This window comes from Oreochromis aureus, linkage group 23 (genome assembly GCF_013358895.1).
Source record: "Oreochromis aureus strain Israel breed Guangdong linkage group 23, ZZ_aureus, whole genome shotgun sequence".
Taxonomy (NCBI): Eukaryota; Metazoa; Chordata; class Actinopteri; order Cichliformes; family Cichlidae; genus Oreochromis; species Oreochromis aureus.
This window is the reverse complement of record NC_052963.1, coordinates 25,068,516-25,096,392: the sequence shown is the minus strand read 5'-3', so window position 1 is coordinate 25,096,392 and position 27,877 is coordinate 25,068,516. Positions and strand designations below refer to the sequence as shown.

The 27,877-nt window shown below is 40.3% G+C and overlaps 1 protein-coding gene across 3 annotated transcripts in view; it reads right to left on the bottom strand.

The window, feature by feature from the left end:
- The window catches only part of agap1 (ArfGAP with GTPase domain, ankyrin repeat and PH domain 1), a 170,219-nt gene that overhangs the window by 69,986 nt on the left and 72,356 nt on the right, over positions 1-27,877 (bottom strand). For all 3 annotated transcript variants that reach the window (XM_031740092.2, XM_039606865.1, XM_039606866.1), the window contains 6 exons: positions 22,529-22,587; positions 21,303-21,390; positions 13,854-13,939; positions 13,518-13,659; positions 11,420-11,554; positions 581-708 (listed from right to left, as the gene is read on the bottom strand). In XM_031740092.2, the coding sequence (XP_031595952.1) occupies positions 581-708; positions 11,420-11,554; positions 13,518-13,659; positions 13,854-13,939; positions 21,303-21,390; positions 22,529-22,587 (638 nt within the window). The remainder of the gene's footprint in view (positions 1-580; positions 709-11,419; positions 11,555-13,517; positions 13,660-13,853; positions 13,940-21,302; positions 21,391-22,528; positions 22,588-27,877) is intronic.

The window sequence follows — 27,877 nt, the reverse complement described above, 5'->3', positions numbered from 1 at the left end:
ATTTACTGCCAAGATTTTATTGCTCTTAGTATCTAGTTAAATCAATTCATTTCAGTTTCATTAAATCAAATCACAACAACAGTCTCCTCAAGCCAGAGGAAACCCCAGCAGTAAGATGGCCCCCTTTGAGCAAAAACTTGTTGACAGTGGAAAGGAAAAACTCCATTTAAACAAGAAGAAACCTCCAGCAGAACCAGGCCCGGGTATCTGTTGCGACAGGTTGGGGATGAGGAGAGCGGCTCACACTAAAAAGCCCATTTAGCAGCTGTTCATATCGTCACATGACCTTCATCAGCTCAGACACAGTTCACCAGGTCAGCTGATTCATTCAAACTCTAAGGGCTGGTATGGTAACACCTAATGTTACAAATTAACCATCAGAAGAAGGATTTCTAGTTCATCAGCTCCATTATACTAACTTCTGTATAATGTAATTAGTGTAATGGCACAAAGTGAAGGTGTTCAACTACAATCAAAGAGGCTAGCTGACAACATGTGGCACTGTGCCTCTTGAACCAGCAGTGCTACGTAATGACTGTAAACGACTGTAATGCGAATGTGACTCTGTGTGACCTCTGACCTGGCTGATGTGGACGGCTGACACTTGTGTGGCGCAGACAGACGAGTGACTCGGGGAGTTGGGGAGTGACTTGCAAGGCCCGATGGACAACTGCTGCTTCTTCCTGGTGGCCACGATCTTCTGGGCAACTGCAACACACAAAACACACACAAATCAGACCAAAGTATACCGAAACACTCAGTGAGGTCCAACAACCAGTGAGGTGACTGCAAAAAGAATAAATATCGGTGCTCAAAGACGAACATGGTGTCCCCCTTTTAGGTTTTAAAGATCAGCACCACCTACTGCCTGCTGTCATCATCACATCCTCGAGGTAAAGTGTGTTCATGTCCGGCATCATGTAAAAAAAGCGTCTGTGTCTGGTTTTATTGAGCTGTAACCAGCCCCTCTCTCAGTTTGGTGGTTTTATTAAAGTGTATATAAAGCTCAGAGGAGCCGTTTTACAGTCTGAAAGCAGCTAAGGGTTTAACCCAGGAGCCACAAACAAAGCAGTGAAAGTAGCCATTTACATTTTCTGCCTCTTCTTCACTTTAATTTAGAAAAAAAGGGAAAAAAAATCACCTTTTCTCCATTAAAACCCAGAATACCTCTGAAATAAACATGACTGTTTGAATTTCTAATTCTTCTGTCATTGTTTTAAATTAGGCTTCTTCCACATTATAACCACACGGAGTCTCTTAACATCATTTCTACCGATGTTTTTATGAACCTCAGTACAACTCAAGTCAGGTTAAGGCAGGGCTAATCAATACCTAAAGAGACATTTAGGGAAGATCCAAGCATCCTCTCCTCTGATTGGCTGTTCATAATGGCTGGGGGAGGAGGGTTCCTCATTGACTGACGAGGACCTTTTAGGATACTAATGGGAGAATAATGACTGCAGCTCAGCACTGTTGAGACTGGTGGAGGGCTTCAATGTCAGATTTATGATTTCAAATCACACAGTGGTCAGACTAAACCGCACTCTTTCATTTATAATGTTGAACGTCTTCATCAACATCAGCTGGTGTCCTGAGCACCACCCTGATGGGACGAAGTACTGCTACATTATGACAAAAGTTTACCTCTCTTCAATCCAATGAAATGTTTTTACCTCAAGAATCAGCAGAAGTTTGATTTACACCACTAAAAGTGGTGTAAATGGAAGGCTAGCAACTTTTACCACCAAAAACCTGATTGCAAATGGTTTGGTCACCCGTAGATGCAACTGCAATGCCAGCAACCTCTAGCAACTACTTGCCAACCTGTTGGGGACTGCACAATTTTTTCTAGCCGCCCATGGTTGCCATGGAGCTATTAACCGGTCTCTAGGCTTGTGTGTCTGAGGCTGTATGTGGCTACAATTGGTTTAGCACTCAGCAGTATATTTCTCAAGTTCTCTTCCTGTTTTTCTAACATGCAGGCTGACAGTAGCAATCTAATGTTGACATATATAATTAGAAAAAGTTAAACATTAAGTTGGAATAAACATAGGATAGCGTTCATGTACACAATGGCATAACAAAAATCAAGTAGTACTTATATTATTAAATTTCAAAATTTCAGAGATTTTCCCCTAAATATCGACTATTTGTATCACGTCTTTTTGTTTTTCTACTATTAATTAAATTTTTTGAAATTTCTTCTGCTTTCTGACAACAGGCCTTTACACCTCCTGGAGGAAAACCTGGTCCTTTCAAACCAAAAACAACAGTAAAGGTCTTTGGTTGAGTGGTGTTCACACAGCGCGCTCAGTCAGTCAGTCTCACCAGCCTCCGTAAATAATTACACTAAAATCTGGTCCCAGCAGGTCAGCACCAAAGCTCGGCGCGATCAAACTGTTGTGTCTGTCTGATGATGTGCTGGAGGAGCCGAGTGTTGGACAGGAGACAGGAGAGAGTTAAGACTTTAGTGACTCCATTATCTCTGTTCCAATAAACACTGGCCTGTTTCATGCTCTCGCAGATGAAGCCATTGTTTTAATTGGGCTCGTTAAAGGCCCCGGCTTCGTTAATGAGGACCCAGTCGTAAACATTTACCTCCAGGTGACACGGGGCCGAGCCAAGGGCAGCAAAGAGAGAGAAGAAACTCGGAGGTGTTTAAAAGAAGCCTCTGCGGCACGATGGAGCCATTCAGAACAAAAACAGACGATGAAAGGGAGCGAGTCTGATCAAAAATCGCTGCTTTTAGCTCCACGGGATCAACGTTAATGCTGAGACGGTGATTAGTTTGTTTGATGAAGCTTGGACACATTTGGTCTGACACTGATTACGGGATTTTTCTACTGAATTTGCACCAACAGTTTCTCCTTGATAAGAACACTTTTGTAATTGTCCTCTGCAAAATTTAACAAACTTTCACCACCAGGGGGCACCCATTTACCAGTGTGTGTAACTTGCATGATTAAATAAAGGTTACATATCGTATCAGTTGTTATCTTGTGGTGCAGACTGGAATTACAACAAAGTACAGTCTACATCACATCTGTCATACTCAACGCCTGGGGGCCAAATCCAGCCATGTGGCAGATTTAATCCAGCCTAATGATCAATTTAGGTATTAAAAAATTGCAGACTTGCCATTTTTAGATTTTATGTCAATTCATGTCACACTAGAGGCCTCATCTGTATGTTGCATGTAGACTACAAAAGGTCAAGATCCCTTTATCTTTACTATTTTATTGAAAATACCCAGAGTAATCTGATTTTAATTTTCAGGCCTTTAAGAAAAAGAAAATAAAAGATTGATAATTTTTTGATTAAATTGTTTAATGGATAAACGACTGTTCGTTTACTGAGGCCTTTTTGGGATATGCAACATCGTCCAGGACAGTGGGGATGGACTTTTAGACTCCTGGATGGATGGACGGACCTCCTACCTTTCAAGTGTATCCCTTTGTAAAAGTGAGCTTGACACCCCTGGTCTAGCTCAGCTCAGCTTCAGTTTATCTGATTTTGATCAGTTTCTGGAACATGTGAAAAGATTCTGAAGTTCTCAAATCATCTCATATCACCAGAGATTTTCACTGTTGTCTTTATGTGAATGACTCTTCTTCTTCACCAACACATTTTTGTTTTCTTCTGGTTTTGCATCAGCTGCACAATCAAAACAACATTAACGTGCTAACACTGCAAAATCAGTAGACAAATACTAGCTCTGTTCTCCAATGGAGTTTGTGCTGACATAAAGGAAGGATAAACACTTTTTTAGCATCCGTTCTAACAGATTTAAACATTTGCACTTCCTTGCTACATAATATTTATAATGGCAAAACACTCATTAGTAATTCCTACTACTTATTTCAGTTATTTTTGGTATACAGGGACAAGTTCCCGGATGTGGTTTCACTTTTGATAGGTTCATGGCGGCTAAAGATCGTCCAGTATTCATGTTCATCCAATTAATAAATCCATCCCAACAGATTTTTTTTTTTTTGACAAGGGTAAAATAAATAGATCATTCAAGTGTCGGATCATTTAACATCTTTACATTTCTTGTTTTGTTTGAGCAACAGTCCAAAAGCTAAACATCTCCAGCTTTTACTAACACCATTTGTTGGAGTTTTTGCTGGTAATGATGTACTGATAGTGACTAGTGGTCAGCTAATGTAGCTCCAGTTACACTTTTGGCCCTGATCAGAACAAAGTTTGAATCCCAGAGTGAGAAAGTCAAAGAGGACTGAGCCTCTCGCATGCATGTCAGCGTGTCCGTCCTGCACCTGGCAGGCTGTATATTACTTTAAGTGTTAAGAACAGTTATGATAAGGCTGCGCTAAATATTTAAACTGCACGGTTAATGCAATTTAACTTTATCCATCAATCTCAGTTCTGCTCTGAGAAGCTGCCATTTCTTCTAATGGAAACGTCTCCCCTTTGATCAGATTTATGACGGGGCTGCACCGCCAGCTCACACATAAAGATGAAGGGGAGGGGGGCGGAGCTGACTGCAGCGTTTCACTCTTTACATGTTAAAGTCAAACACCGCAGCTGCTGCAGGTGTGCTATCTGAACGTGTGGTGCTTCAAGGTTACATTAAAAAAAGAAAATACTGAGCCAAATGTCACCAAACTTGTTGGACCGGTGGCTCATGGTTGGAGGAAAAAGCCAGGAAATTCTAGTATGAATCCAGATCAGTTTTCCTAAAGTATCAAAACAGGAAATTGACTTTGGTTTGATGTTTGTCAAATGAGAAAATTATCTGTTCATGTTTATGTGTTTGTTAGAAGTAAAGCTTTATTCAGGAGTACTTTGACTATTTAAGAACAGCCAAAGGAAGAAACCATTCATGTTCAAATCCTGATCACTTGAGCTCAGGTGGGAGACTTTTTTAATGCTATTTTTGCAAAGGTTTAAATCCAGTTGTTTCAAAGGCACCGTGGACACACGTGTAAATGTCATTTTCGGTTTACTGACTACTTTTATAAACCCTGAATTTTCAAATCTGATGTGCAGCACGTCTGCTGTTGTTTGACAGGATGAACTGAGGAGCTGCATAAAGGTCCAGTGTAAGATAAATAAGGATTATTTTGAACTGTGAATCATGCAAAGCTACTCTAGTATAACCCAAAAATAAAAACTGTGAAGTCGGCTCTTTGCAGATTAGTGTGTTTGTGGTGTCAGTGTGTGAATATTTACACACTGGATGTGATTTTTATATCGCTGGAATGTTTCTGAGTGACTGTTTGACAGAGCGCGTGTGGTCATTAAAGCTCGTTAGTGAGCGCTAACGAAGCGTCCTCAGTCTGCACTCTGACATGGACCAAAAAGAAGAAGAAGAAGAAGAAGAGGAGGAGGACCCGCGTGTGTGTGTTGGGGTTCACGTCGGTGTAATTAGGCTAATTAAATTAGTGCGCTGATGGACGAGGGAGTGCAGGGCTGTCACCCTTGTGCTCCTCCCCCCTCGATCCCTCACACAGAGGTCACCCCCCCTTACCCCTCCCCTCTCTGACTGGACCAGGCTTCACTTCCCATTACAGCAAATTACACGTTAAACATGTTAAACACACACATGCGTATACACACACACTGAAGCCCAGCAGAAAACAAAGACGACTAAGGATCAGAGCACTGTTGATTCAACATCATTTCAACTCAGATTGGCGCTAAAATTTAACAATTTTAATTAAAACATGGTAAAAATTTTAACCAATTTTATTTCTTATTAACAGCATCATTTACAAAATCTTATTATATTTAGGAATAATTTCATCATACTAGAAAAAACTTGGAGTTTAAAATTGTTTCCTATATGATTAATGTCCAAATGGTTTTGTGTAATTTTTAGAGCTAAAATGCAGAAACATAAACAGGTTCCAGCTCAGGTGTGAATGTAATTCTGCATTCTATGAAAGTAATTCTGGTTAAAAGACGACATGCAGTTTAAACACAAAGGTTTTTAATCTTTTGGCAGGTTTTTCTAGCACTGACCGGTCCAATGTTTCAATATAACCAACCTCAGGAGGTGAAACCTCTGAGCTAGAGAAGCTGAAATGTCAAAAACTGACAGGTTCTCTCTCAGATGTGAATACTGTTTGGATTTTAATGAGGGTAAATCAATTTTAGTAGAACAAAATAAACATAAACATAAACAAATAAACATAAAAACATCGGTTTGCAGCATTTATGAGAAACATTTTAGCCACTTTCTAACATTACTTAGACACTTTAGTCCAATTTTTTAATAAAACCACATCAGGGAACCTAAATTTCTAACTTGAATGTGAAGCTTTTGCTGCAAAATTGTTAGAATTTTATTGTTTTTTATAGAAATATAAAAACTGTTAAAAGTAACCTTTTTCAGCTAAAATGCCCCAAATGAACCAGCTACAGTTCACATGTGATTATTATTGGATCTACTGGATCATTAACCATTTACATTCTTACATGTATCCATATATAATCATACACAATGATATTCTTATGTGTTAAAATTTCAGGTTCATCAAAGCTTCAGTGGGTTGAAATAAAGTAAAATGATGGTTTAACGGCATAAAATACAGAATGAAACCTTCCTACTCCTCTTCCTCGCCCCTCCCTAGCTCAAAAAAACATCATTACAACAAGCGGGCCAATTATGTTTAATGCTAAATGTTGTGGTCATTCATGCAACTTCCTCATCTCAGTGCAGCCGCTGCGACTCATCAAAGCCTCTATTACATTTAACATACACACACACACACACACACACACACACACACACACACACAAATCAAGACAAATCAGTGCCAATCAGCATTTCTGCACTGCAAGCTTCTGCCTGTCGCCATGACGCTCCAGCTGACTATGAAGCCGAATATGAGCATTGGGTAATTAAAGCCCCGCCCCCAACTCCATCACTGGGCCAACCGGCCGCGATCGATGGCGACTGGAAACGCAGCGAAGGTCACTAAAGCGCAATCGATACGCTCAGAAACATCAGCTCGATCATAAAGTGTGACCTCACCCTCCATCGATATGTGTGCAAAATGTCATTTAAATCAGAGAAGAAGAAGAAAGTTGGCGCGGGTACAAGCAAAATCGGTCAATAAATAAATGCATCAATCAGCCTCCAATAACAGCTATTACACTGCAGTTTTAAATCAATCAATCAATAACAGATATTTCACGAAAGTAAGAATACGGTGAAGAAAAGTGTGTATGTAGAGCACAAACATCTCCCACCAAACTCCATTCAAAACTTTCAGCATTTAAGAAAATCTGCTACGTAGGGTTTTTTTTATTTAAGGTGTAATATATACTGTAAAGTATTTTTCCTGTGTGATTAATTTTTAAAATATGTGTAAATAATTTTAACTTTGAAGTATTATTTTTGTATAATCACTTCATGGTGATAAGATGACGTCTCAACTAGTTTAAATTAACAACTACATTAAAGCAAGGCAACAAATTAAAAAAAAAAAAAAAACTATACAAATTTAATGCAAGTAGGTTTCAGACATTATTTCTTCACCAACTTCCTGTTTGTGTGCAGGCTGTTATTTTGTAAACAAGTGATCCAACAGGTGATACCGGGAATCAGCTCGACCGCAGCAGGATTTTAGGTCACACAATAAGCTAAATATTTACATGCACACCATAACGTATACACAGGGGTGTGTCCAAAGACAAGCCAAAAGGTGCCCCCACCCCATATAAACCCATGATAACAATAATAATAATAATAATAATAGTAATGATAAAGTCCCTATTGCTGTTATCGCTTGTGTGTCTTCTTCTCTGTCTCTAAATGGTAAATTATACTTATGTTGTGCTTTTCTACTCTTACTACAAGCGTCATTCACACACACACACACACACACACACACACACACACACACACACACAAATGAACGCATTTTTCTTCCCATAAACATCCACACACTGACACACATCGAGGCTACTCAGGGTTCAGCATCTTGCTCAACAGCCAAGAATCAAACCACCAACCTTCTTAGCTGACAACCCCACTTGAGCCATCTGTCACACATCTGACCGACACACTGCAGTTAAAGCGGACTCACATTTAAACCCACAAACACACACACACACAGTAAAAATATAAATACCCACTAACACAAACACACGCACGCACTCAGAGCTGCAGGCTGCTGCATCGTTCTGCTGGGTGATTAGAAAACTGATTAATTTGGGATAATGACGAGAAGAATACAAGGAGACAGTGTCTCACACACACGCGCACACACACACACACACACACACACACAGTGGAATAATTAAGAGGATAATAAGGCAGCGTTTAGTGTGGAAAGCTTCCTCCTGGGCCGACCACACACACACACACTGCAGCTCTTCTTCTCTTACAATTAAAAGTCTGCAGTGTTTCGCTCCTCTGAGGATTCGACTGTTTCCTGTGCTCACAGCGAGCCTCTGCTGCTGCTGCACTGCCCCCTGCAGGACACACTCAGCAATGACCGCCCACAGATGATAGATGAAGACTTGTGTCTGTTCTTTCTCTGGACATGCTGTCTCATCACACACAAACACACGCTGCACTTTACAGGGACTTCATCCGCCTCAGAAAGTAGTCCCCATGGATGAACTGCACTGAGCGTTAAACTATTTCAACCTGATTTGAAGAAGAAACTGATGATACTTTCTTATATCCTTTCCAACATTTTTGTCTGTTTTGAGTTAATTTATTAAAAATAAATGCAAAAGCATGAAACTTAGAGATGTAAGAAATACTCCTAGTTCCCCTGAAATGAGGTGACGCTGCACAGAGGGGATCACCTGCCTCTTTTTCAGCTTAACTTCTGTTTCCTTACAGTAAAGTTTATATATGAGCCTAAAATCTGTAGGAGATATGAAACAAACACATTTGAAAACAGGTTAAGAGGTGATCGTGTCACCTGTGTGATGACTACAAGCTAAAATTTACATATGAAATGCCCTCAAATCATTAGCAGGGCTTTTATTGTGAAAATCTGCATCCAGGATCAAAACAAAGCAATCAAACGCCATGTTTCATCACGCTCATTCCACCTTAAACCATCATCAGGTTAGCTCTGGATTCAGCCTCATATCACAGCATGGTCGGTCACCTGTGGGCGGGTCAACACTGACGAGAACGTCTCTGAAATCCAGAATCACGAGTTTGAAAATGAAGTGTTTAACATCTCGGCTCCATCTCAGTGCATGAAGTTTTCTGCACTAACATGCAGTCTATCTACCTCACCTTGACATATTTTTATTTCTGTGACTTTGATTGTTAAATGTCTGCTTCAGGCTTCGGTTAAGCTGCGAATCATTAAACAATCGTAAAGCGGACGACAGATTTCTCTGCTCTTCGTCGTCATCAGAGAGCAAACCTATAAACCTGTAAACCGAGCCTGAGCGGCAGAATCTGCTCAGACCCGCTCAAAGTGAAACTCAGGTGGACGCGAACGAAAGCCAGAGGCCGTCAGAGTCGCTGCTAATTAACCGCAGAGTCCGTGTCATCCATTTCTCTCTCTAATTACAGCCGTTAACCCCGCGCCTGCCGACCGGTCGCCCGCCCGCCGCTTCATTAACGTCTCCGCTGCCTCTCTTCTTATTAATGTGCTCTCAGAGTGTGAAAAATGAGCCGCAGGGTTTACCATTTGCAATAAGAGGAAAAAAAAACGTTTCTCCTGAAACCTTACTGCCGCTTTTTTATTTGCTCCTGTTGATGATTCGGCTTCACAAATTTGTGTCTTTCTGTCCTAAAATTGTTGCATTCAGAGCGATCAAACATTTGAAAATGCTCCTGTTGAATGTCTGAAAGAGGTTCAGCACTGCAGTCACACAGCACAAAGCAGGATGGGTAAAAGAATAGCAGCTAAAGGCCTTCATGACTCATTGGTGATGTCAGAAAGCTGAACAAACGATCATCTGGGTGATTCAGTCCAATCACCCAAAGACTTCTCAGTCTTAGGCAGACCTAAGATTCCTGTTATTTGGTAAAGGTCCACTCTACTACTGCTGCTGCTGGGACATAACACAAGCAGTGGTGAAACATAACTGGGTACGCGTACTCATGTTGTAGGGCCCAGTTCACAGTTTGGTAAATCTTTGTTGGTGCAGCAGAAATAAATTATGATGTCTTTAGACACTTTCACACAGAAATCCTGTCTCGATGCAGCCTCACACTGGAAATATAAATGAAGGTGTTACATGTGGAGAGCGAGCAGGAGGCAGGACAAAAAGCTGAAACCACAGGTGTAGGTGGTTTTTCAAAAATAGCTCTCTTGGCTCCTACCTGGAACATCCATTATCAAATGATGTAAGACGACTTCACAAACCCAGAACTGAAACTCAGTAATGAGATGATCATAAGTCTGGACCTCCATAGCGAGGAAGTCTCGTGCCAGGTGGCTTGAGGTGAATTCATGAACCCAAACGTGAAGCACGGCAGAGGTCAGATTATGAGGCTTCAGTCCAAGGAAGTCCCAAACCACATCAAACATCCAGCAACAAACAACTCGGGATGAATTCATGGACACAAGAATTAAATGTGGAAGAAGGAGCATCACAAATTGGGGCTTTCAGATCAAACGAATCACCAAGAAATTGCCTCAGACACAATCACAAACACAAAGACAAAGAAAATCACGGTCAGGACTCGCATCACAGTTTGGGCCAAGAAAGTCTAATACTCAACCAAACATCTTGCACCAAATGACTTAAGATGGCGGAGGGGGCATCATAAGTTTGGGCCTTCAGATGCAATGAACCTATGAACCAATAAGTGAAGAATGGCCGAGGCAACACTGTAAACTGGGGGCTTCAAACCTTCTAATTGGGACTTAACTAAAGATACGTCACTTTTTATGGCTTCTTCCCAGTAACTACACCCCAGAATGACTTTAAACAGAAGAAATCCACCCTCAGAAATCACAGGTTGCTCTTGTTCAGTAAAGGTTGTTAAACTGTTTGTCAGTTACCTACATAAACACACTCTGTCTTTGTGTCACTGTGACTTAGACACAGATCAGATCACATATTTATTCATTCATTTGATGCAGATGTGCATGCAGTGTCTGGGTCAGTCAGGACCTTGACGGCTCCGGACACCCTCCTCCTCCTCCTCCTCTTTGTCCTTCCTCCCGCTGTAATGTCTGATTCTTTTATTAATCCCGTTGGGGAATCGTCTCTTTTTGTAGCCCCCCACCTTCCTCCCCCCGCTATGATAAAACTTAATTGCTGTTCGGTTTGAGCTAAATAGCTGAGCGGGTCCATTTAAGTCTTAATTGACGTGTGATTAAGAGCGTCCGAATGGCTCCGGCCGGGACGTCGAAGGAGGAGGAGGAGGGAGTGTGCCGGGGAGGAATGTCACCTTCCCAGAGGACTGGACTCTGGTTTCCTGGTCGTGTTGGACACTTTTCCCTGACAGATGGCTGCTTACCGTCCTGGAAGACTCGCTCCACGTTGAGGCCGTAGGTGGCGCAGGTTTCATAGTAGGTGCATCGTTTGAGGTCGTTGGAGAGCTTCCTGGCCCGGGTGTCGTCGATCACCCTTGGGTTGGTCGAGCTGATGGCGTCTGAGAGGGAAACGAGAAAGAAAGAGCTTGAGTCTAACTTTAAATTCACATTTTACAGTAAAAGAAAGAAACTCAAAGGCACCAACCTATTTTTATTCCAGCTTTTACCCAAATGTGGGTATATACCGTGTCATAAATATAATAAAAGCCGTAAGACTGACTCATTCATGTATTTTATTAGATTTCTGGCCTGTAGATTCAGAAGGAACGCCTCCACATCAGCTCTGTGGCTCATGAAGGTGAAATAAAACAAGAGCCCAGACTTTAAGGAGGAAAACTTCAGCAGTACTCTGGCGCCATCTGCTGGTTATGAGAGTGATAAGCATGTTTGGATTAAGCTACTTCCAAGTGCAACAAAATAGGTAGTAACAACAGCTCCAACGGCTCATGCAAAAATCTGGCAAATAACATCTATTAGTAATATTTGTAACTATTTATATGGGTGTATTTCACTTTAAGGAATGAACGCCTCCATGTACAACACTGAGGCATACTTAGAATTACTTTAAAATGACTCAGATATCACTGAAGGTGACATGAAGAACCTGTCCTGTGTTTAAAGACATTTCCTCCACATGTTTTAATGTTTGAGGGACCACAGTGTGTCAGAGTAAATGCTCCTATTATCACTGTACCTGGTGGAGGAGTTTTATTTAACTATTTATCTGCTAAAGAATGTAGAACCAACTCTTAGATGTGCTGGCTGTTAAACTCAACATGGGTTCATGTTGGTTTTTTCAGGTGAACACCAGGAAAAAAGGATGATATAGGCAGGCAGATGTTATACAGGTGACTTTAACTGCAGCTGTAAATGAATATCAGTATGTGGGAGCGGCGTCCTGAGAGGATTTCAGTGATTACACAAACACTGGGTCTTTATTGTTGCTTGTTTGTGGAGAATATTTGTACAGTCTGGTTTCTCTCCGCCTGCAGCTTACAGGGACAAACTCAGTGAGACTGTAAATACATTTTTACATACACGATTTCAGCTCAGTAACAGCACGACTCTGCTTCAAGAGTCAAGAGTCGTCGACACAGCTAGGCTTTCATTGGTTTTTGGCTGACTCAACAAAACCTAAAACCCCAGCAGGAGATAACAGGTATCATGATGGTGGTTGTCAACTTTCTTTGTTAAGGCGGGCTATCTGCTTCCCTATGAGTGCCACCTACACCAATCAGACATGTTAAAACACATTCCTCCAGCAGAGAACCTTTATCAAGCTTATTAAAATCATGCTGTAAATAAAAGAAGGGGTGAAAATGTGCTGCTTCCAGATGATTTTAAACCCAAACATAAAATCACCAGGTCAGGAGCAGCATCAGTTACCATGGTGAGCTTTGACTCAACTGTTTATTAATCAGATCATTACTTTATTGGATTAACTCATCCATTAAGAGTAAAACAAATGAAAATGCTGCCTTAAAATGTCCAAGAAGAGGAATAACTTTCAGTTCAGATTGATAATAAAGGCAAAATTGTAACGACAAAGAATTATTCATGTCCTTTGACGCGCGGCTCGGCCAGCATTCAGCCTAAACACTCTACAAATCTGCTGATGTTTTCCTGCTGTCTTCTCAGTTTTATGGTTCCTATATCTGGATCTATGAAGATGTAGAATAACGGCAGTTTGCAGGGCAGACATTTTTTCTAATACTTTTATGAGTGCATAAAATACAAATAAAGAAAACTTAAAACTAACAGCAGCCACAAAATGCTAATCAGAGGCAATGAAGTCAAGTTTACAGCTGCAATTAGGATTGTGCACCACTAGGTGGTAGCAAAGCTCTAGAAAAGCAGACTGTCCAGAGAGAAAGCGACAGCTACACTTCCTGCTAGGGACTAAAAATAAACCCCATCAAGTAGAGTTTTAAACAATACAAAGATTTGGTGTTTATACAGAGGCTAGTGTGTGTGTGTGTGTGTGTGTGTGTGTGTGTGTGTGTGTGTGTGTGTGTGTAGTACCTTGTGTGCCAACTAGCACCAGCGGCAGGTCAGCGGTGTTCCTGTAGTTGGCGAGGCGGCTGAAGTAGTGATAAACAGTCTGAAAGCTGATCTCGTCCTCCAGACTGAAGACAAAGATGACTGCGTCCACCCATAACGCAAACTGCACACACACACACACACACACACACACACACACACACACACACACACACACAAACAAACAAGGTTGTAAATCCAAACTTTATTTAAAGCATAAAATCGTTATTTCTCTCAAATATCAGCCTAACAAAAATGCCGGGCCCTCTGGGCTCACAGAGTTCTCACGGTCTGGTCTGAAGGAGGTGCAGTACCCACCTGAGCCTCCGGGGGGCCTCCTTCATCTCTGATAAGCAGCAGGTGACTCTGACCGTCCACTACAATCTCCTTCTTAAAGCGCCCGCCTGTAGGAAAGACACACACAGGTTACTAACAGCGATGCCAGCGGTGGGAGGAGCTCTGATCTATGGGGAGGTGGAGCCAATCGGCGATCGATCGGGCTGATCGAGTGTGAGATGATGAACGCTACACATGAGGGAGGTGATTGGACAGGAAAGTAAACTAATACAGATGGAGGAATGAGGGAGATGACCAGCAGCTGAGAGCGAAAAATACTAAGGGTTAAAAAAAACAAAACAGGTAAGCCATCTTTTATGTACAGTCTGTGACTGTGACCACATTTAAGTGATACGGAGGCCTCTCAGTGCCTTACACTGCTCTAAAAACCAGCTTCAAACAGTGTCAGAAGTCCAGGGAGGGCAGAAGGAGGAGCTTCCTGCTCCCACCTGATGTTCTGCTGTGACAGGTGCCTGCAGATGACTGAGGAGCTGGAACATCTCATCAGGAGCACTGATGATCCAACAGTTTCTGTCTCTTTCTACCCTGAACTCGTGCATTTTGTTGTGCTCTGACCGTTCATCTCCAGGCTTACTGCTGCTTTAAGAAGCTCCACTCTGACACATATATAAACAGCAGTGTGGCAAGTCACTGTGGGAACGAGCGTCTCTTCCTCAGCATTTACAGGAAGTCGCCGGTGTTATTTCGGGCTCTCTCTCTCTCTCAGCTGGATCAGCTGATCTTGGGATGGCGTGGCCGAGCCAGCGCAGCTGCAGTAATGACACACTAGATGTTAAGAGAGCGGCGAGCACAGGAAGTGGACATGTTTCCATCACTTGCCCTTTCTTTACCCTGACGTTAAATATTTGTCAAGAGGAGCTGATTTTTGTGAGAGGGGCTTCCTGCAGCCACTGCCTTTCACAATAAAAGCCCTCGAAGCTTCTGAGGAGTGCATCAACACAACTTATGACATTGGATGTCCATCTTTTATTTACAGTGTGGTCATTCTGCGATGAGCCCAGCTTAATAAACTGATTAATACCTTTAACATGTAACTAATGTCTTCACTGATCGATACAGCCATCTAGTCATTTTACTTCTGCACCATTATAGGAACAAACGTACGAAACAGGATCATAAACATAGCTGACTGATCCACACATGCGCTTAAAGAAAAGTCTCTAGTGTTACGATTTTCTCTTTAATCGGTTAATAGAATCACTTATTGATTCTTTAAAGACAAATAAAAAGTCATAAGTTAATCCTTTGGAGTTTAAACAGGCAGAAAAAGGAAAGTGAACACTGATTTATTACTAAACATGAAAAATGGTTCACTAGTGATCTGAAATTAATCTAAGATCGTTCATTTTTTTTGATCAAGATGGAAGAAAATCAGTGAAGCAGGTGAACATGATGAGGATGGAGACGAGAAATAATATGATTAGATAATGAGGGGGCGGAGCTACATATTCAGTCGCAGCAGCCAATCGAGTTCAGCTTCAGGTTCAGCAGCTGGAAGCGTTAAATAATCCAGACGTTTGAAATCTGACTTGATGAAATTATTTGTACAAACATGTAAAAAAACAAAAAACAAAAATGAAAGATGAAGCAGTGAAAAAGATGAAGCAGTTAAATCCCTGGAGACGTGCAGCGTGATGTTTGGCGGTTGTTTGATGACACAGAGATGAGACGCGGTGCTGAACCCGAGCCGATCTCAACGTGCTGCTGTCTGAACCAATGAGGCGATGGATCGAAGGATAGAGGGATGGACAGGTGAAGGAGAGAGGAAGGATAGTTACCTGCATCCACGTCAGCTATTGTACAAGAGCAGCCCCGAAGGAAGAAAGAGAGGAAACAAAAAGCAAAACAACATCAAAGATGCAGCCACAGTTAATGCATGCACAGTCCAACCAGGAGACAGCGAGGAAGATGTTTGAGAGAGGTTCAAAGAGAGGACACGAGAGAGAAGAAGAAGCAGAAAGAGCAGTAAAGAACTGTACACAGTTTCATTTGCAGTCAGGTGGAGGTCAAAGCAGTGAATAAACAAACACGTAAACACGAGAAAAGCTCAGAGAGGAAGAGGAGGATAGAGGACAGAGGTGAGAGGAAGGATGGACCGCTTTCCTTCATGAATTTGGGTTCATTTATGTCAGGGTCACCACCTCATTACAGCAGATTTATACAAAGACGCTGAGTCATTAATCATTGCTGAGGTCACATTAATCACTTTCAGCAAACTTGGAGCTGAACATCTCGTAACGAAGACGTTTGGATTTCTTTGCCATTCTGTAACATGCTGAATGTGTTTTCTCTGTATGAGTAATGATCTGGAAGAGCCAGCTGAGCACAAAGCTTTAACATGCTGCCCCGCCCCAGCATTACACTAAAGATACTTAATGACAGCAGGAAATCAACTTTAGACTGTTTTCATTATGAACTATGTTTTGGGACCATTTCAGAGTTTTTTCTTTATGTTTTTTCCTAAATGTTTTGAATTGCATTTGGACTGTTTCAGATTTACAGGGTACTTAGTTTTCAGTTGTTTGAACTTAGAACTTGACTGTATTTAGACAGTTTGACTTTCTGAGTTGTGGTTTTGGTGTTTTGGGGAGTAGATTTTTATTTATTTATGTTTTTTTTAAAAAAAAGCTTTTTCTGGCTTGACTTTAAGCTGCTTTTAGACTCATTTAAAAACCGCCTTCATTCTATAATTTGATTATGGACTATTCAGGGACATGGTTTGCAAGATTTTGGACTTTAGTCCTCTGATTTGGGTCTGTGTTTGAACGGTTTTGGACTTACTGGAGACTTAGTTTTGTGCTGTTTGAGTTATTTGGGACTTGATTTAAGACTTTGATTTTGGACTGTGGGTTCAAATTATTTTAAAATTAGTTTGAGGCCCTTTAAAACTTGGACTTGGTTTTGGAATTAATTTGGGAATATATTTTGGACATCTTGTCGAATGTTTTGGACTTGGATTTGAAATTTTCTGGGAGGTGGCTTTGCAGCATTTGAACTTGATTTGTGACTTACAGTCATCTGGTTTTGAATCGTTTTAGACTTGCTGGAGATTTAGATTTGGGCTGTTTCAGTTACTACGGGAGTTGATTCAAGACTTTGATTTTGGACTCTTTAAGAACTTGATCTGAATCATTTTGGACTGTTTTAAATTGACTTTGACTTGGTTTTGTTGTAAATTTTGGACATTTTTCAGTTTGGGATTTTGATTTAGTGATCTGGTTTTTGGAGGTCACTGGTTAGATTCCAGCCGGAGACACTAATCCCGTTTGAGATTGTGCCAGGAAAGTTGCCCAGCATAACAATCTGCCAAATTAAAGATGCAGAGCGACCCACTGTGGTGACCCTTTGTGGCAAGAGAAAAGTTTTTATGGGCAGGATTAAATCTGAGGTTTTTAAATACACTTGTATCTTCTATGACTCCTTGATGCTGAGACTCTGCTGACTTCTTGTACCTGCAGATTGTTTTTCATGACTGGATGTTCAGACCTGTACTCCTGCTCCTTCTGGTACGATCACTGAAGAATAAATAATAACAAACTAAACTTTTAGGGTGTCACCTTCTTCTCTGACAAACAGCAGACTGAACCAAAGCTGCCTCTCCACACGTCTGTGTAAACCTGACAAAAATAATAATAGAGTAATAAAATAAAACTTAATGACTGTTCTGGAAAGATTGGACTGGAGACTTTGTTGATGCCTCCCAGTGTTTCTTTTTCCGTTAAAGCCACGAGAACAATAGAATCTGTGAATGATGTTTGGCTGCTTGTGAGAGTGGCAGCTCCTCAAACCACAGTCAGCAGCATTAGTTTGGTGGCTGTGGGTGATTTCCCAACCATAGCTCCCCTCTCTCTCCCTGTTGTAATGGATCCCATGTGCTGCTGTACAAACAGTCTCAGTCGGACTCTTTCTCAAACTATCAGTGCTGCTTCTGCAGGATTTCACTCTTTGAAAAGTGTCAGAGTCTTTAGAAATAGAAATAAACCCAGGGATTTCTGACAGTCCTTAAACGCACCACAGAGGTAAATCTGGGCAACCTGCATGTTTTTGAGTCAGCGATGAAGCTTTTTTTCCCTCTGCAGCAGCGAGGCTCCAGCCTGCAGCCTCAGAATAGTTCTGGTCGGTGGCTTCGTGGCCCTGCGGTCGCCTCGCCGCTCGCAAGCCACCAACTCCGCTCCCAATCAATCGCCATGGGAATCCAGGCAGCCGGCATATTTTTAGATCCGAGGAATTTCAAAACAGCTTTCCCCCTTGGGCTGCTTTTATTTCTCTGTGGTTATGCAACTATTTCAGAAAAGCTTTTTATCTCCTTTTTTTTAAATTTAATTGGAGCTGAATAGCCGCTTCCTCGACGGGCAGTGGTGCCAAGTAATTCGATCAAAGATAAGGGGGAGCCGTTGTTTGAATGTGGTATGTGGACCTGCTCGAAAAGCCGTGTCGTGTTGCTTTTGGCAGCGCTGCGGTGTAATTAAGGCTGGAGGCCGCCGGGCATTTAGCAGCATGACACTGAGGAGAACGTCACCACCGTGGAAGACTTTCTCATGTTTTAGCGTGAAGTTATCTGCTCTGGGATTCCCCATCGCCACCAACTCTCTCCCAGCTGTTTTTGCTCTGCTTGTAGTTTTTTTCTTTTTCTTTTGCTTTAATGTAATCCCTGGGGTCCCCTCTTATCAGCTGACCTTCGATCAACCTCTCTGCAGGCGTATTAAATTAAAAAAATAAACCTCCTCCTCTTCCTGCCTCCCACACTTCGAAGTCTCTCCACAGAGGGACCGGCAGCTAAAATTGGTCTGCGGGCTGATTTCGGGGTGGGTCCCCACATAACAACATAACAAAAGCAGCAAAGGTTTCTTCCCAAATAAACCATGTTTGATGGTTTTCAAGGCTTTAAATACACAAAGAGGTCGGCAGGGGGTAATTAGCTGCAGCTCCACAGCGGACCCTCAAAAGTAGTCAAAGTACTTCTTTGACTCTCTTCAGTGTGAAGACTTCTGGCTGCAGCTATGTGCGTTGCTCAGCAGCTCACAGTATTTTTAATTAGACTGAAAAATTCAAAACTTTCTGCAGAGGTTTTAAAGTAACGGAGTTTCATCTGGTCAGCCAACCTAAAGCTTTTAATGTGAAAGGACAGTGAAAATGAGGGTATTGAGCACTAATGCAACTAAAACAAGAACAAGGAAATAGTGAAGAAAATAAAACTTTCTTTAAAAATATGCTAACATTACTGAGATCCTAGAATAGTCACGAATTTTGAAAATATATATTGGAATATATTAGACTGATTTTTGACTGCTTTTAGACTTTGTTTTGGGGTGTTCAGGACTTATTTTGGGTTCATTAAATTGGACCATGTAAGAACTGATTTCAGACTTAGTTTTAGACGCTTTTTGGGCAGCTTTGAGTAGATTTTGGAGTTTGGTCATCATTTTAGACGTTTTTAGACTAATTTTCAAATTGATGTCAACGAATTTGGGCCTAATTGTAGACTTGTGTTTCGATTGTGGTTTTGAACTGATTTTTGGCATTTTTTGTTAATTTTGGAAAATGGTTTTGGACTAAAATGTACAGTGAAAAGATAAAAAACAAACAACATTTACAACAATAAAACGTTCAGGCAATCATGGTAGGTAAAAGTAACAAAGAAGAAATGAAATAATAAATGATCTTGTTTTAAATTCTTTTGTGTTTGTTTGGGGACTTTAAATAACCCAAACCAGGTCCATAGAGTTTATTTTGGACTTTTTATTTATATATTTACTAGTTTTAGACTGTTTTCAGACTTGATTTGAAGCTTTTATAAACTTTTGATTTTGATTTGACTGTTGGATTTTCATCCTTTTAGCTTCTTTTAGCTCTTTTAAAAACTTTTTAAAACTTGGTGTCAGGCTTCATAAATATATATTTTTAGTTATGCACGAAGGACCAAAACTGCCAAAATTAAAAAAGAAATAAAAAACACTGATGATAAAAATAAATAACTTGCAAAATAAATATAAACATGAGTAAATAAATACAGCTGCAAATTGAATTTAAAAGTTCTAAACGTAATGACGTACTTCTGTATAAATAGAGACAGATAAATAAATAAAAACAGAAAACAGAAAAAATAATACATAAGAAAAAAAACATTTATGTCTCATGTGAAAGACACAATTTTTAATATCATTATAGGTGCATTTTAATGGCATAATTTGTGTTATTGGTTTGCTCATTTTGGCAAGTTTGGTCCTCCATACTATGCCATTGATTTCTTTATACAGGCAGAGGTGTCGCCCCCTGTTAGTTATCAGAAAGATGCAGTTTTTTTGTTTTTTTCTGAGGGAATAAAGAAGCGTTTTTGCTTCAATTAAACAACTAAACTAAACTCGAGCTTAAAGCTCCTCACCAGTGGTTTGAGCTGTGAGTTCGGTGCACCACCTCTCTGGACAGTAAAAGGATGAATGAATGAAAAGTAAAAGCGCTGCAGCGTCTGTCGGTGTGATTGATAAAGGAAAGCGAGCAGAAAGTGCCTCGGCTGTGCGTGCAGGATCCCTGAGAGGAAACAGCTCATGTGCTGAAATATTAAAGCGGGTTTAGTAAAGTGGGTCTGTGCCTGAGGACGCTGCCGTCCTGTACAGTAACAGTGTGTGTGAGGGCAGCTTTAATATTACATGAGGAATATGGCCGTCCCTGCAGGGCGTGCGAGCTGAGACACTGGAGGAAAGTAGGGCTTCATCTTTTCCCTGAGACAGAAAGTCATCTTTAAAGTTTCATAAGTGATTCTGGGTCAGCCAGCAGAGAAGTTTAACCTTTCAGGTCTTCACTGTTTCTCAGATATTAAGCAGCTGAGCGCGACGTTATGCTTGAATCACTTCTTCACTTTTTAAATCCACGCTTGAGCCCCGAAGAGGTCAAACTTGTTGGTTTTTCAGTAAGTAGAACAAATATCTAATAAAAGTTTGACTTTTTAATGTCACTTTCTGCTGTTTTCATCTCACTTAGTATTCATTTTCAGTCACTCATTGCTTGTATTGATATATTTTCCCTCTAACAGGCTGACAGATCGGCATTAAACCAGCAGATCTGATCATTTAAAGCCTCCTGCGATGATTCAGCTCCATCTCAAACTCTGCAAATGTTTATTTGAACCCAAAAAAACACTTCAGCTTTCTCCCAAAACTGGAGTGAAATCTCTTTTTAATGCGACTTGGAGAAGCTTCTGAGTTTGACTGAGGAGCTTTTTTCGCTCTGCTGGTTAGGCCTGTGCTGTAAGGAGGTCGTTAAATGACGTTTAATCTGCTCATTATTTTCTCCTCTGTGTTTTAGAGTGATTCGGTCTGAGAAGGCGGACGACTGCTCTGCCATTTTAATAAAAGAAGAAGAAGAAATAGCTGGTCCAGCCAAACAAAGACAGACATGCTATGATGTTCTTACCCTCTGGTGACTCCTCCTGGACGTAGGTTCCCGTCAGGTATCTGTGGACCAACGCTGACTTACCACTGGCCAGATTACCCACAATGCCCTGAGGGGGAGACAAAAGGGAAGTTAGCATCTCCTAAAACATTCAGCAGACTGTAATCACTCCATCAACAGGAACTCATACTGGTTTTAAAAGTTTTCTAGTGTTGCTGGTGAAGATGATATAATTCAAGCACATGGAGCTGTTACTGTTTCTGTGAGTGGACAAACAAATGTTTCAGCAGAAATGAAACATGAATCACAGTTACTCTCAATTTTTTATTTGTTAGGCCCATAATAATCTCAACTTAAATTTTAGTTATATGATAATATTGACATTTGACTCTTAAAATATTTATATATTATGTAAATATTTAACTTTTATCTTTTAATTTTAATACTGTGCTATTAAAGCTTTTTTTTATTTTAGTCTCTAAGTTATGTCATAATTTTGACATTTTACTTTTTAAAATGTAATATTTTACTTTTATCTCTGAGTTAAATATTTTGGTCTTATAGTTTTTATACTTAACGTAAATATTTGACTTTATTTTGACATTTTGCTTTTAAAGTTTGCTTCTCATGGTTGTGATGTATTGTTTGAATTTTGATGTTCTAATCTCACAACTTTGACATTTTACTTTCATAATTTTGACATGACCTCATAGTTAATCTCAGCTAATCATTTTTACTTTTGAATTACATTTTCAACATGTTTTTAAACTTTTATCTCAAAACATTTAACTTCTGAAATTTTAATCTCACAATTTTAACATCCCTCATTTATTTTATTTTACTTTATTTAATCTTCAAAGTTAAAATGATCAGAATTGTCCATCTGTTCGGTTATCTTCACGTATTCACTTCTTGTAGTGTCCTAAAGAGCCTGCAGGTCAGGAATCATGAGACAGAAGTCCAGGTCGGGTTTTTAGAAGTAACTAAACCTTCAAAATAAAATACTTAGAGCACTTTTACATTGGCTGCTGTTCAGGGCAGCAACTCAATCTCAACATTTAAAAAATAAATTTCTTAAACATAATGTTTCTGAAATTCTTGTGTATTTGTTTATCTAATTAGTTATTTTTTGTTTGTTGGGATTTTTGTTAAGTTTTGGCAGGAAATGATGTCCTTGGCGGTGCGTCATCCCGCTGAAGCTCAACTCTTGGACAGGTGACCCCTCCCCTTTAACGCTCTGAACTCACCACTTTGAGCTCGGGCACCGTCCGACTCAGCGTCCACTCCTGACTGTTTACAAACGCATCTGAAAGACACAAAGAGAGAAAAAACACATATTATTAAACTGTGAGGAACATGTGATGCCTTCAGGGGAAAAATGGAATTAAAAATGCCTGATGGAGTAACGAGGCAGCCAATCAGCTCCTCCTCAGTGGTGTCAAGGGTGACAAACAGGAGGAAGAGGCTTGTTAAAGCTGACAGACGACCAACACCAGGCCGAAAGTCGCAGCAGACTGAACACGATCAGAAATACCGTCATGGTACAGAAGAACCATGAATTATAACCACAGCTGAGAAAATACAGAAGTTAAAAGCAACCAAAAAATAACACTATATAAAAACTGATAAGACAAAAAGTCCATGAAGAGGGAGATCAGCTTACATTAATCTATATGTTCTTTAAGCACTTTAATCTCAGAATCAATCAATCAAATGTTAGAATCAGGAAATAAAGACAAAATCAGTAGATGAGAAAATATTTGTATTCTAAATTATTCTAAAGGTTCCCCACAAATTAACTCCTGCAACCATGTGAGGTGGCGAGGGTCAGAGGTCATGGGAAATGAGGAGGGCGGAGGCCAAACAATGTCAAACCATTGGAGTGTGTGTTATTGGAGTGTGATAATGTTGGTATTATCAGGGAGGTCGTTTCCACTCACACTGCACAGACGGCTCTCTAACAAAAACACACACACACACACACACACACACACACACACACACACACACACACACACACACATTAAACAGGACAAAACACCAGCAGTGAGAAAACACAGGCCCGTGGACCAAATCTGGGCCCTCCCACTGAAAGAATGTGGCCTCTTACAGAGAGCTGGGTTTGTGTGTTTTCTACAGTCAGCTAAAAACCGTACAGTAAAGGTATTCTAACACACCTTTAAAGTATTAAATATGGGGCTGTAGCTCCGTAAGTTCTGTTATCAAGTAAATAGAAAACGTTTCAAAGCCTCAAACAAACTTTACTGAATAAAATACAACAAATAAAATCTAAATATTTAAAGTCACATTTAAACTCATGAGCGTTTCAATCCTGACATTTGATCAGAACAATCTCAACATTTTGATTTTATTTCATAATTATGTCATCTTCATATATTGAAATCACAAATTGGGACATTTTAATTTCATCTATATTTTCATCTATATTGAAACTAAGTCATAATTGGCATTTTAATCTAAAAATATTTCTATCTATGCAACTTAATTTCAGTACTTTGACATTAACATGTCTGTGGTCACATACGGGGACTTTAAATCTCTTCAGTCTGCATAGAGATGTGCGACCTTTAACCTCTGACTCTGAGTTTATCATTAAAGAAGCTGTATTTCAGTAATTGTGATGAACGCCTTTCATAAAAAAGAAAACATGAGGCGTCCAGATGTTTTCTGTAGCAGTCATCCCACCGCAGGCTCCGTTAACACTGCCGGACTCTGAGACACCTCGGGCTTGGCGTTAAGTAGGCCAGTGGGCCAGAGCCACTTATCCTCCAGCCCCTCTTTACTAATTCATCTGCAGCAATCTGTGTCAGCCTGCAGACCCTCAGACTGCACAGTACAGACAGGAAGTGCTAAAAGCCCCATGAAACACTGGTTTTTTAACGCATTGATACCTGAGACTCACACAGACAGTTTTCACTACCTGGAGGATCATTTTTAGGTCGTGCAGAGTGTGCGATGCTCCCTATGGAGGAAAAAGACTGACAAAAATCTAATAAATATCTCAATAAATGTATTTTCTTTTGATTCAGCTGGTTTCTGATGTTTTAATGTAGTTTCTTTTTTACATTTTTGTCTCAATTCCGAATTTTAATCTCCTCATTTTAGCTTAAAACCCACTGACTTTCCACCACACAGCATCCTGACGTCTCCTCTTTCCTCCCTTTAATGAGCCCAAACTGCTGCTGCCAACATCTCATCTGTCTGGAAACCATCCAGAGAGGAGCATCTCGATTGGTCGGCGGGCACACAGAGGGGGACATTGTTCACCCACCCAACAAACGGCGGCCTGTGTCGGGGCCGACCCCTCCCTCCCTGCCAGGCAGGATGTTGACCCAGCTGCTTCCTGTTTTCCATCACAGCCCTCCAGTTCCCCTCTGCTGGTTCCCAGTATGATGCACCAGCAAAGCGAGGAGATGGTTAGCAGCTGATGAAGCATCAGCTGGTGATTGAACTGGGAGGTGAGGCCGGGTTTAAAGGACGAATTACGACAGGTTTTCATCCTCTTAATAAAACACAGAATTTTTAAACTGTTATTAAATTATTAAACTGTCCTAATGCGATTTTCAACCGTAACTTCAACATTTACGGCTTCAGGCTGCACTGATCCACCTTTGGAGCTGATTTGGGACTTTTATTTACGCCTGAGAAGACCACTGACTAACATCTGCATCACGATGATGCTTTGCCGTGTTTTATGATGATCGCCCTTAGCTACGATCTGGTATTTTTAGTCTGCTTCCAGGCTGCCGAGGGGTCGTCACAGAAACAGAAACACAAATGCCGACTGAATGAATCTGCGCTGCAAAAAGAGGGAAAGTCCAGATGAGATGAAGCGAAAGCATCTGGGAGCGTGTGGGAGGAACACCTGAACTCAATCAATCCGTCAACGTGTCGTATTTACGAGGCCGAGAGGAAGAGGGAGACAGAGGGCCTTGCTGTGGGTGGATGATACAACTCCATCACGGCCCGACTACATGAAGGCGGAATCTCCAAAATTAGGTCATGAATTAGAAACCCAACACGCCTCCTTTCCTCCACTACAGCTTCACACTCAATAAAAGCAAACATCCACTAAGTGATTTATTGTTTACCCACTTAAAGGCAGAGTGAAAGGTTTATACCACCACAGGACACTTTATTTTGTTCTTTTTCTGATGTAGCAAGTCGACATTCTTGATTTCCAAGACTCTCAAACTTTCTGAGATTAGAAAGCTAAAATGATCAGATAAAGGTAGAAAGTCAAAAATCTGAGATTAAATTGTCAAAATTATGAGATGGGTTCGTGGATTTATCTGGTAAGTAAGTACAATGTATTCATAGTTTAGTTTTTATAGTCCCGAAGAGTAACTAGGAGCCCGGAAGGTGTGTTATCACTTATTCTGATTACTGATTACAAATTACTCCAGATTATGGAGTATGAAAGACCTCACTCATTTCAAGACCTCGCTTTAAAAAAGAAAGCCTTATTTAACATGTAATGGAATATAATGATGGTAATAATATGATGTAATAATGGTTAAGTTGTAAAAGCATGTGTTTTGACCTTGTTAAGATACTGGGTTTATGTGGTTTACTGTGAAAATGCGACACAAGCAGACTTTGCTTTATTTTAAAGTGTCAAGGCTCTTTTTTGTTAATGGGATAAAATATGACAAAGGAAGAGAAAGAAAGGGTGGACCAGATGACAAAGGGGGAAATGATTAAATGCTAAATGTACTGCATGTTTTAACCCAATCACATTTGAAGGATGAGTAGAAAAACATGTTATTCTTCCACCTGAAACAAAGAAACAGACGGAGGAGAAAAGAAGAGGACAACAGGTGAGATACGAAGGGGAAAAGACAACAGATGGAGTGAAACAGATGGACGAAGACCATGGGAAAAGGAAATGGAGAGCTCCTCTGCTTCGTCATCGCTCAGGGAGGAAAAACTTGGAAATGAGAGCGAGCGTCATGGGACTAAAACTCTCCTCCATCACTCCATCCCTCTGTGCAGAGAAAGAAAGGAAGGAGGCCTTCAAAGTGAGGCGTCAGGACTCCTGGCGCTCTCCAGAATAATCTCCTTCATTAATTCTCTTTCATTTCACTCGTTTGTTTCTATTTTTATGCTCCGTTCTCCCTCAGAACGATGGGGAACACGTATGAGACGACACATCTTTGTTTCTCTTTATAAAGAGGAATTGTTTAACTTCAACATTTACCTTCAGTTCCGACCTTCAACATGAAGAAGCCAAGGTCGTTTAGCTTTCTGGTAATACACTTTCAACACAAAACTCTCAAGAAGCCACGTCTCTTCAATAATTCAAACATCTGAAGTCTATTTAAAGAACCCCAAGTATCAGAGTTTTAAGGAATAAAGCAAGAAACATCATCTCTAAGAGGAGGTTGTACCTCAGGAACTCTAGAACTAAACCAGAACCAAAGATTTTAGATCCTGAATACAAAGAACTAAAGATCTTTAAGCTATCATAAATACAAGCTACAGTCCCTTAAACATAAAATCTGCAGACTCCAACAGCTTTCACCTGAAAGAAACTAAACGAAACCATGAAACTGGATCCAAGATCTTTCCCTGGATTCAGACTGATGAAATGATTGGATTGAGTAACAGATTATTTCCTTCTTACTTACTCTAGATTGTATTTAACATCAAACTAAACATGCTGCAGACTTTCGTTTATGTCCATCCTACCAGTTAGTTTTAAAGTAATCTCTGTGAGTCTGATGTTTGAATTCCTATGTAGAGTTTAAGCTGTTTGTAGTTCTAGTATTAAATCACATTTTGAGCAGGATTGGGTTCCACGCAGGCTAAAATGAGCTAGTTTAAAATCTTTAATCTAGGTTTTCGAATAGTCTGGACTGGCAAACATTTTCCCTGTAAATTTACGAGGAAAAAAATATGAGAATAAAGCAATAAATTAACAAAAATGAACCTTCAGAAACTGTTTATTACAACTGTATGATTTCAAACTTCTATAAAGTAGAAATAAAATCAAACATTATTTGAATGAAGCTCAAATATTTACAAGGATAAACTCCCAAATTCAGCTGCAAAGAAAAAGGTCTCACCACTTTACAAGATTATAAACTAAAAGATTTTTCCCAATTCTTGATTTTCTGAGGAAAATTTCTGAAAATTAGTTGTACATTTACAAGAATAAACTCACAAATGTACAAAATAAAACTGGTGCTGGTACTGATCCTGAATGTGGCAGTGATGTAGGAGCTACCTTTTAACTGCAAAAAGCTTATGTAACCAGTAGTTTAAACTAAGTTATAAACAGTTGCTGAAACCAGGTCCCGAACCTTAACCTAATGAATAAGAAATCTTAATGCTGACTCCACTCTAACTTTACGGACTTTAAAGGCATTTTAACCTGATCCAGAAATCTTTTAATCAATGAAAAATGCAAACCTGAAGGCAAAAAGCAAACAAACTGCTAAACTCAGCCTCGGTTCCTAAATATTCACTCAAACTGAGAGACATATTTGTGCTTTTCAAAGGCCACACCACGTCAGTGTGTTTAGATGAAGGCAGCTGGAAGACAGAAACATAGCGACAGAGACACAACAGCA